Raw genomic sequence first — 12,109 nt, 5'->3', positions numbered from 1 at the left:
CCTGATAGAAATCCCCATTCAAGTAATATTTCGCCCTAAACCAACCCACCAAAGACGTCGGGTAAAATTAACACTGCCAACCCTACTTCACTAAAAGAGTAATATTGAACTTACCCATGTCCTGAAACCCAAAGGCCACCCGACTCCTTCAATTGATATAGGAAAAACCACTAGCACCAATGGATACCCTGTTTATTTTCAGACTTTTGTCATCGGAACTGATCCATTATACTTTCTAGCTCCGAATAAAGGCTCATTGGTATCAGGAAACATGACATTGCATATAAAGGAATTACTTGGGGAACAAATTCAATGAAAACCTCTTTTCCCATTGTGATAATGAACAACTTTGCCAACTCTGAATCCGACCTTGAAGTTTGTCATTCAAATGCAAGAAAGACCCACTACGACCCACAAGTGCTGGAAGCCTAAGGTATTTTTCTGGATTTGATTCTCCAAACATCCCATCGATTTTTCTCAATGACGTTTGAATTGGAAAACAAACCTGATTTATCAAAATTTGCTTATTGTCTAAAGGAACAGCCTGATATACTTCACATAAGGAATTGTTGTTATTCCTGATGACTCGGGTTCGAGAACAATATATGTCAGGGGTGTGTACTTTGAATGTTAAAAGGTTGAGAGTTATATTCAAAAAAATACTGCTTGTACTTACCCCAAATTATTCAAAAAAATTATATAATATGAATTATTGTTAAAATATATATAAATATAAATTACTTTTAATACGAGTATGAAACAAGAAAAGATACAAACACGTTAAACATAAATTAATATATCAAAATTAAAACAATGTAGAATTAATATTTATAGATATTTCAATTTAATATATATATATATATATTTATAAAAATAAATTCTACGTTATTTTAATTTAAAAATATTTTATCTACTTACAAACTTGAATATTATAATTAAATTTATAATTTATTTATGCGGTTATAATTGTCTTTATTTTTTTGATAAAACCTAAAATCATAGTGATAAAATTCAATTACACAATGTAAAATATCTTTGTTTTCTACATATTTAAGATTGCTAGATGAGTGAAAATAAATCATTGAGATTAATAATACTTAATGAAAAGACATTTATTAAGAAAAAGGAAAGAGAATCTCAATAATCTATTTTCACTCATTCAACGATCCTAAATATGAATAAAACTAAAGAAGTTTCCAGACATAAAACTCATCATCTCATCCTCATCTTATTCATCGATCCATAATTTGAACTGATGAAATTGATTTTCATTTTAGATTTTTAATGGAAGCAGTTCTTGCGTAGCAAATTAAATTAACATTGTTATCTTTGAGTGTTTGAAACTAACATTCTTTTCATTGTTTCAATTACAATTAAGATCAATGGTATAATCAGCAGATTTACCTAATCCAACTTTGACAATTATCTGGAACCACCCACTCAGAGTGCCATGCGCTGCAGCAGCAATGCAAAATTCGATCAGCAATTGCTTCAAAAGGTCGGGGTTACGGTTTTATCAATTTGGAAGGGAGTAGGAAAGAATTGAAGAGGCGATAACCAGAGATGGTTAAAGATGATCGTTAGTGGTTGGTAAAAGGGTTAAAATGATATATTTTAATTTTCAAGTTTTTTATAATTTCCAAAAAATTAATTTTTTAAAATTAATAACAATTTTTTAGTTTTTGTTAAAAATAAATAAAATTTTCTCCATTGTTATTTTAATCAATAAATGTAATACCCCAAATTTTGGCTAGTGATCAAAATATAAGTTTTGAAAGTTTATTGACCAAAGTTTAAAATTTGGGAAAAGTTTAGGTATCTAAGGGGTAATTTTCCCAAAAATAATTTTTATTCCATAAATAAATAGTTTATTCTTGAGAGTGGGGTTTTATTGAAATCAGATTCTTGATCCGGAATTTATGTTGAAAACTAGAAAGGGTTAAAGTCAGTAAGAAATCAGTAAATCGAATCGAATAGAAATTCTAGGAAAAATCAAGAATGATAAATTAGGCTTAAAAATATTAGTTACACATGTTAAAAAGATGGAAAATGATATAAACCATTGGATTTAAAGATTTAATTCCCTGTTAAATTAGGATCATTGGATTAAAGTGGCAATATTGCAAATTTTTAAAAGTTGATTGGTAAAATTGGAAAAGGGTAAAATAATTTGTTTATCTTTGACTTTTGGAAGATGATAAGGTTGATGTGGCTTGATTGGATGGTAATTATCAAGTTTCATCAATGGAAAATGGACATTTATCTTTAAATGGATATCTTCTTCATTTAACCTTAAATAAAAGTTAAATTAACATGAAATTTCATGAAACATAGGCCATTTTTATCTCCATTTCGTTCTCCCCACGAACAAGGTAAGATAAATTTTATTTTTCATTTTTGAGTAATTTCCTTTGGATTTTGGATCATGCCGTGAAATAGAAAATTATTCTAATATAAAAACGCTATCATTTGGTACCTTTATTACTTGCTAAATTGGTTTGTGTTCAAAGATCCCAAATCCTAGGGTTTTTGTTTAGGTTAGGGTTTATTAAATTGATGAAGGCTTATGATGTTTTTGAGGTTGTATAATCATATACAAGCATGATTGTTGATTAAAATCACTTGTACATGTGGTGGATCAGGTGTGAACATTCAACCAAAGGCGTCTTGGAGATCGACAATAGCTAAGCATTGTGGCCATCACAGTTCAAGCTACGTATGGCTGGAACCTACTGGTAAAAAAAATAACAAAAAAAGGATGCCTGGTTTGGTACCTTAGTCCAATCTTAGACAAAGAGAAAGGAGGATATGAAGCACTGCTGGGTAGACCATGGTCCAAACCAGGGTGGTTCATGTCTAAAAAGCTCATGTCTTCTTGCTTGTTGTGCCCGATGCGAAGCCTGTTCGTTCTTTTCTTTCTTTTTCGGGTCAAGGAGAATCGCTTGGTTGGGTTCTTTGCTTGCTTATTCCACTTCTTTCAGTGGGCATACCACGGTGGGGTCTTTGACTGGGGTGAAGTTGTAACAAGGTAGCCGTAGGGGAACCTGTGGCTGGATTGAATCCTTCGCGATGGAAATGCACTCTTCCCCAAACCAACATAGGGGGCTAACTTGCTTCCACTAGTGGCGGTCGAAGGGTCCAAAGGACACGTAGCCGGGGGCGAGTCAAAAAGAAAAGAGTTCCATTTTCCTTCTTGTTCATCAATTGGAAATCAAGACAAACCGGGCACTACGATAAGACGTGAAAACACTCGATCCCATTCCGACCTCGATATGTGGAATCATCTTGAGCCATATGTACTGAGATTGTTCGGGAGACATGGTAAAAGAACGGTATTACAAGTGCTCTTGGCCGTACCAACTATTATTCCTTTTCTTGTGTCTGACCAGAAGAGATTTCTTTCGAGACCGCCCATTCTTATTCATCATACGACATGAGAAAGAAAAAACGAATAGATCAAGTAGAGTGAAAAGCATAATCTAACCTAGATGGGAATCCGAAGACAAAAGTTGGAATCTAAATCCGTTGAAGACAAAGAATACTGCGTGAAAGCAATTGAATTATCAAAATGTAGATTCGGAACCGGAGAAATATTTGAATATATATCTCATCGATCTCATAAGTATCATACCAAATCCCATCAATTGAATCATTTTTTTAAGAAATACAAGACATCTAAGTCATACAAGTAAAGAGATTTATTCATTGATAAGAAAAATATTTTGTGTTATATATGGTAATGTGGCCGATATACGAATTGTATCTGAAACTTTCCATTTGTGATGTGAAAAAAAAAGAAAAAAGCACGAGTTGTCTAATAGAAGCCAGGGTCTGTCTTCAAGAGGTTCTTTGAAGGTAGGCTCAAGCTAAGATTCTGCTTGTGAGCTTAATGGTATAAGCTTGCCTGATTGTGAGACCGACTGGTCGAACAGAGACGAAAGTCGACCATAGTGATCTGGGAGTCCCGTGTGGAAGGGATCTCGCTCAACGGATCAAAGGTACGCCGGGGATAACAGGCTGATGACTCCCAAGAGCTCTTATCGACGGAGTCATTTGGTACCTCGATGTCGACTCATCACATCCTGGGGTTGAAGAAGCGCTATGGATACCATGACTGATCACCATCGATAAAGAAGAATCTTTCTAAATCACTTCGGGTCAGTGGGGCTTTCAAGCATCTGAAATACGCCAGGGTTATAAATGACATAGCTTTCCTGATAGAAAATGATGACTTTTTCATAAAAACAAAGTTATTCAAGTTCCTTTTCCAAAAGAAGTCCCGCTCGGCCAAACCCTAGCTTTAGGGGAAATGTGTACTTTATTGAAATTAAGTTAGGAGTTTGATTCTACATGTCTTGAAATGTTAAATAGAGGTTGGTTCATTCTTGAATCAAGTAAAAATCATGAGAAATACACCCTTAAAGCATTCAACTTTGAGGAAATAGGATGGGAAAATTTGTGGAAAAATTCCCATGGCTTAGAAATGATATTTGAAAGGTTATACAAGCCTTATAAAAGGATTTGGGTCATTTTATAATTTTTCAAAAATTAAGGGTCCTATTTGGTAATTTTAAGAAGTTATGGGATGATCGTGTAATTACTCAATAATTGATGTACATTACTGGAAATTACTTTTTGAAGGATGAAATTGAATTTTGAATATGAAATTAAGACATTTTGGAAAGTTGGCAAAGTTTAAGTACAAAATGGTGAACATTGAGAAAATTAGTGGCTTAAGTGGTAATTATGATATTATTGAGGTTTTTAGCTTGAAATTAAATTATGTAATTTTATTTGGCTTATTTGGTCTTGGATTGAAGAATTTATGACAAGGGCCCATTATAAATAAAAAGGAAAGGTTGAGATGAATTTTAAAAGAATTTTAAAAGAATTTGAAAATAATAGTTCTTTTGAGTATTTTTATTTTGTATAAATGTTAGTAAGAATACTAACGTTGTATTTTATATTTGAATGTATGAATATGAATGCTTGTGTATATCGTAATCAAATTCGCGAGACAAGCAAACAAAAAGGCAAGGAAAATTTCAATAATAGCCACACTACAGTAAGACATAATAGTTAGGCATACCAGGTGAGTGCATTTAATATGTACTTATATGATATGAGGATGACTTGCAATGAGTCAATCTCAAATGTTTTTATAAAAGCATGTTTTACCACATTTTGAAATATTTTCATATAGTTTATGAAAATGCTTTTACGAATAACGTTAGGGGTATGAACTGCCCTAGCATATTTTCACATAAAAGCATGTTTTTAGCACTTATGTGCAACTCATGCAACTTGCATTCTCATTTGACATACATTGGGTAGTAACTGGATATTTTGAAAAATACTGATTGATAGGTATGTTGGGTATACTAAATATTGTTTCGTATGTTATTTGAAAGAAACTTGGTTTACCAAGTCAGTTTTATGTATTATTATGATTTAGACGATTAAATTCGTATTTTGATCTTTTATGACATACTAATGTTTTGGTTACGCATCATTTATATTATTATGCCTCACTAAGTGAACATTTAGTGTGTGATGGTTTCATGCGTAGGTAACCAAGTATAATCGGAGTAAAGAGTGCAGTTGATATAATCTGTCAAAGATTGCCTCATCAATAACTATATAACATCTCTAGATGTTTATTTTGATATTACTAATCGGCATGTAATTAGGTATATTGTGATGCTCTCGTATGTATATGACATATGGTTTGTAGTATTATATTATGTTCAAACTTTAAGGCTATTTTTACATACTAGTAGTTAATGAACATTTTTAATATTATTATATTAAAATGTTTTATTTAAAGAAACAAAATTTTACTGGTTTTCAAGTACAAAAATGTTTTAAAGGTCATGTGACATTTGTAACTCGTGTACGGGGATGTATACAAGAAATGGATGTTACATTTATTGATATCAGAGCTACAGGTTTAGCTGATTCTCAGTAAAAAATGAGTGTATTTTATGTAAAAAGTGTGTACATGCCACTAGGATGTCAAAGCTCTAATACGCCAAATGGTAGGTTAGTGACTATTTTAAAGAACTTAAATATTCAAGGATTAATTTAATAAATGTTAAAGTATAAGGAATGATTGAGTAAGACCAATTAGTAAAAATGGATGATTGAAAGGGCATTTTGGTCATTTAGAGCGTAATGAATTTAAAACTCATTTATTTTATTATGGATTTAAGAAAAAGGGAAAGTTAAAAATTAAGTTAAGTTACTTACTCCTCTTCTTCTTCCTCCCGTGGGTTGTGCTCTCCTCAATAACAAAAGGTAAACTTCATTTAACTAGTTTTTCCTTCCAATTCTGGTTTTCTCTTGTAACATTAAGTGATTTGTAAGCTTAAGAAAGGTTTAAAGAAGAGTAAAACTAAGAGGTGGATGTTTTACATGAGATTTAAGGAAATGGTTTTTTGAATGAAATATTGAGATATGAGTTTTTATTGAGGTTTAAGAGTATATTTGACTTGTCAAAGAAGTAAATAAGAGATAAAAAGCTTGAGATGTGATTAAAAACATGTTAGAAAAAATGGTACGATTCTTGGGTTAAGATGTTCTTAAGAGATTTTAGAAGTTATAAGAGGCTAAATAAAGGAAAATTAGTTGGGTTAAGTTTAGAATAGTTTAGTAGTATTATAGGAGGTAAAAGTAAGAGATTTAAGGGAAAAGTTAGAAAATATAGGGCTAAAAATGGTAAATCTGGGTAGGAGTATCGGTACTGGAAGAACAATACCGATACTATATGTTTAAATTTGAAGAATTTCGATGAACAATATCGATACTGATGCAATTAGTATCGATACTGATGCAATTAGTATCGATACCAAGAGAAAGGTATCGATATCAGAGATTCCAAAATGTCGAAATGGTATCGATACTGAAAGGGAGTATCTGTACAATAGTATATAAGTATCGATACCATGGTAGGGGTATTGATACTATTAAGCTTGGAAGTATAAGATAGGTTAAAATTGTTATAGGAATTAAAATAATAGTACTTTGAGTATTATTAAAGTATAAATATTAGAGAATATACTAACATTTGGTATGGTATATATGTCTTTAATGGATGCTTGTGTAGATCATAACCAAGCTCTTGAGTCTAGCAAGAAAAAGGGAAAAGATAAAGTTATTGAATAGTCAGACATCACTACATCTTATTAGCGAGGATTACCATATGAGTACATTTATGGTACTTATTTGAGATGAAGAAGATTCGCTATGACTCAAATTAGAATGTTTTAATTTAATGTATATTTTAAAATATTTAATAGGTTTTCATTAAATGTATGGAAAGGATATTATGAATGAGTTTTAGAGTATGAACTTCTCTAAAACAAATGAATACATGAAATGCATAACAATGCATTATTGGCATGAAAGGATGCCATAAATGAAATGCATAATTGTGCGTTATCGGCATGAAATGATGTCATAAATGAAATACATAACGATGTATTATTGGCATGAAATAATGCAATAAATGAAATGCATAATGGTGCATTATTGGCATGAAAGGAAACCACAAATAAAATGCATAACGATGCATTTTCGACATGAAAGTATACCATAAATAAAATGTATAACGGTACATTATCGGCATGAAAGGATGCCATAAATGAAATGCATAACAGTGCATTATCGGCATGAAATGATACTCTAAATGAAATGCATAACGGTGCATTATCAGAATGAAAAAATGCCATAAATGAAATGCATAACGGTGCATTATCAGAATGAAAGAATGCCATAAATGAAATTCATAAAGGTGCATTATTGGCATGAAAGGATCCCATAAATGAAATGAATAACAGTGCATTATCGGCATGAAATGATGCCGTAAATGAAAATGCATAATGGTGCATTATAAGCATGAACGGATATCATCAATGAAAATAAAGAATATTTATTGAAGAGATAAATGGAAAAATAAAAATATAAGGAAAGACAGGTATGCTAGGCCTACTAGGAATAATTATGATAATTGTGTGAATGGAAATCTATTTAACTGGGGAGGATTTATATGAACCTTAAGGAATATACGATTTAGTGCAAAAATAAATAACTATGATATACTTATGTATACATTGATGTTTCTTTATAATATTATGTCTAACTAAGTAAATACTTAACGTGTGTGGCTTCTACGCGTAGGTAAAAGCGGAGACTAGTTAAGTAAGGAGTGCAGCAGTAGCAACATCTATCATCAATTAAGTTAAACTTGTCAGTAATAGTAGGACAATCATACTCATTTTGAAACTTAGCTGGCATGAAATTGAAGTTAAGAAAATATTTTGTAATGTATTTAAAGTGATAGTTTTTGTAATATGATTAATGAATATTTCATTTTTGTGTTAAATTGGGTGGTTTTAAAATTAAAAAAAAATTACGCGTTTTCAAATGAGTAATGTTTTAAAAGTGATATGACATTTGTATTTCGTTTATGGAAAGATATACATGAGATGAGTGTTACATTTATTGGTTTCAGAGCTACAGTTTTAGTCGATTCTCAGCTGAAACAAATTTTATTTCAAATTAGAAAAAGGGATTAAATGCCATTAAGATTGTCAATGTTACTGATATGGTGTCATTAGAGTGTGATTGAAGACACTTCTTACTAATTGTAGTGTTATTATTATGTATGTCATAATAGATGTCAGAATCTTAGAACTCGCGAAGAGCAGAGGAACAAGAGATGAGAGAAGGAACTGGTAGCGAATATTTTGAGGCTAATAATGAACAGTCGATCCAATCTGAAAATGCTAGTGTGTCTGCACATTAGGGGATTTCGGTGCCTGAGTTTGGAACTTTTATGCAAGCTCTTGATGCCATACTGATTCGATTTCAACCTCCTCGTCTCCTCCAGTACTGAGGATGTTGATCCCAAAAGAGCTTGGGAGCTCTAGAGTTATGGGGAGAAGAGGGTGAGGGTCCTATGGAGGCCAACTTATGGCTAAATGATATACAATAATGCTCGAAAGTCTTCACTGTTCGGATCTTGAAAAGTTGGGTGGAGTTGTGTCTTTACTTAGAAAATCAGCTCGAGTATGATGGTCACATACTATGATGTATGCATCACCAGAGCAAGTGACCTAGTAATTATTCCTGGAAGAATTCAAGAAAAAATATGTGGGTGAGCAGTTCAGACAGGCAATGCTATTAAAGTTCCTTAATTTGAAACAAGGTGATCGAGTCATACATGACTTCGAGGCTGAGTACAACAAGTTGAGTCGTTTTGCTATTGAATTAGTTTCAAACGATAAAGCACGACGTGATTGGTTTATAGGGGTTTGAGGCCAAAGTTGAAAGAGACGATGTTGACTTTAAACTTTCCAAGTTTATAAGAAGTCATAAACCGAGCCAAGGCTATTGAAAGAGCTCAAAACGAGACCTTAGCTGTAGAGTATAGTTTGCAGGCAGGGAAAATACTGGAATGCCTTTAACTCCGCATCCTGTCAAAAGAGGCAAGGACTCGAGTTCCAGATATACTAGAGATAGTTCTACAACAACTTTACACAAAAATAGACAATCCCATTATTTTGTTGCTAGCTCGGGTAGAGCATCTGGGGAAAGGACTTTATGTCAAACATGTGGTAAATTTCACCATGGAGTATGCAAACTTCTCAGTGGAGATTGTTTCCAATGTGGCAAGACTGTTCACTTTGCCCAAAACTGTCCTAAGAAATCTGGGGATAATTCAACGCAATATGAAAGATCAGTGGCAGGCACTAATAGAAGTAGAGAAAGAGGTAGATCTAGGAAACAATTTGATTCAATGCAAAGACAAGAGACTCAGAGAGTTGCTAGAATTTACAACATTAAGGCCAATGAGGATCGGGATGAACCAAAATCATAACAGTTACTTTTCATCTTTTTGATGAGCTTGTTTATTTTTAGTTGGCCCTGGTTCTACACACTTGTACATTAGTACAAAATTGGTTAGAGCTAGAGGAATTCCTTTAGAACCAATTGGTAGTGAGATGATAGCGGTAAACCCTAAGGGTCACAGTGCGAGAGTAACTTAGGTATATAGAAAATGCCCTATAAATATCAAAAGGATTGTGTTACTGGAAAACTTGATGGAGTTTCCCTTCGATGAATTTGAAATCATTTTGGGCATGGATTAGTTGTCTCCACATTATGGATGGGTCGTTTTTCTCAAGATACGATTGTTTCTAAAAGATGCAAAAGGCTAAGAAATCATAGTAATTGGCGAAAAAGCGAAATCACCATCAAATGTGATATCAGCCATGACGACAAAGAAAATGATGTCAAAAAGGATGTATAGATTTTCTAGCCAATGTGATAGGCACTCAACTATTAGAAGTTAGAATAGAAGATATCCCTACAGTTAGGGAATTTTTGGATGTTTTCTCGAGGAGTTACAAGGATTACCTCCAGATCGCGAAGTGAAATTCAGGATTGAGGTTTACCCGGGTACCGAACCTGTTTCGATGGCTTCATATCAGATGGCTCCAACTGAATTAAGAGAATTAAGAGCCCAACTGCAAGAGTTACTCGATAAGGGATTCGTAAGACTCAATGTTTCTCATTGGGGAGCACTTGTGATGTTTGTTAAAAAAAAGAACGGGTCAATGCGATTATGTATCGATTACCACCAGTTAAATAAAATAATGATAAAAAAATGTATCCTCTTATGAGGATTAATGATCTATTTGATCAACTGAAAAGAGCAACAATGTTTTGTAAGATAGATCTAAGGTTAGAGTACCATCAATTAAAGATCAAAGAGTATAGTATTTCAAAGATAGATTCTCAAACTCGGCATGGGTATTATGAATTTGTAGTAATGCCATTTGGATTGACTAATGCTCCTGCAACATTTATGGACTTGATAAATCAAATATTCCAACCTTACTTGGATCAATTCGTGGTGGTATTTATAGATGATATTTTTTTGTATTCCAAGTCAAGAGAAGAACATAATGTTCATCTTTGAGTATTTCTTCAGACACTTTGCAAGAAGAAGTTGTATGCCAAATTGTCCAAGTGTGAATTTTGGTTAGCCGAGATTGCTTTCCTTGGTCATATAGTCTCCACAGAAGGCATAAGAGTATATCCTAAAAATATCTGAGCCATAGTGGATTGGAAACCCCAAAGACTGCTTCTGAGGTAAGAGGAAACTATTTAGCACTTCATCGAAAGAAATCAAGAGTACAACTTTAGTGATGGACTTGTATATCTTTTAATGCCAGCTGATTCCCCTCAAACAACCAAATTTAGTTCGATTCATTACCAAAAACCCATAGCTAAACTCTGAAAGTACTTCATAACCAAATGAACAAACTGTAAGAAGCCTTAAACGTATCAAAAAGGAGAAGAAGAAAAAAAGCAATAATTACCTCCAAATCATTATCCAAAGTCTTGGCAACATGTCGCATAATAGAATGAACAAGTTTATTCTTGTTATACCTTTCTTCACAAGCCTGAATATCTTCCTCGCTAACCCTTCTCTTACTCAAATCGATATAACCCTTTTTCTTATCAACGTGGAGGACCATTACCGGCTCAGTTTGGTTGACCTTGATTAAACTGCTGACACTACGAATCCGACGACGGGAGAGCTCCGAGAACAAGATCATGCCTTTAATGTTGTTGTATTCAAGGAGCGAAACGTAGGCACCCATGTCGGTGATGTTCTTCACTTGTATCATCACCGCCATATTCACCTCCGGATACTTTGCTTCGTACATATGACATTCCAGGTTCAGCATCTTCGCTCAAGCAATAAAGTATTTTGGTTCAAAACATTGGTTGTTTGGGGATTTTGAGCTTGAAGATAAGGGCTTTGAGATGAGCTTCAGAAACAGTAAAGAAATTGAGATGCGTTTTCTATCAACACTAAAAAAAATCTCATCAATTTATGATTCCAACATTTTGAATAAAATAATAAAGTTCACATCAATCAAAGTGGATAGAATTCACGTGAATTCTAGAATCCTTTAAACCAAAGAAAGGAAAAATTATACTTAGAGTCCTCAACCTTCTCAAAATTCCTTGTTAACCCAACATGTTAGTCAGACTACATCTATAAATATTATACTAAAATTTTTAACCCTTAGAT

At 33.1% G+C, this 12,109-nt stretch overlaps 1 protein-coding gene across 1 annotated transcript; it reads right to left on the bottom strand.

The window, feature by feature from the left end:
- Positions 1-10,440: 10,440 nt before the first annotated feature.
- Positions 10,441-11,765, bottom strand: LOC120208908 (eukaryotic translation initiation factor 2 subunit alpha homolog). Its single transcript, XM_039208033.1, has 2 exons — positions 11,388-11,765; positions 10,441-10,503 (listed from the first exon to the last, which is right to left on the bottom strand). Exons 1-2 carry the CDS (start codon positions 11,757-11,759, stop codon positions 10,441-10,443), a joined length of 435 nt encoding a protein of 144 aa, XP_039063964.1. The 5' UTR covers positions 11,760-11,765.
- Between the last annotated feature and the right edge of the window lie 344 nt (positions 11,766-12,109).

This window comes from Hibiscus syriacus, unplaced genomic scaffold (genome assembly GCF_006381635.1).
Source record: "Hibiscus syriacus cultivar Baekdansim isolate YM2019G1 unplaced genomic scaffold, ASM638163v2 tig00017808_pilon, whole genome shotgun sequence".
Classification (NCBI taxonomy): Eukaryota; Viridiplantae; Streptophyta; class Magnoliopsida; order Malvales; family Malvaceae; genus Hibiscus; species Hibiscus syriacus.
This window is presented reverse-complemented; position numbering and strand designations above follow the sequence as displayed.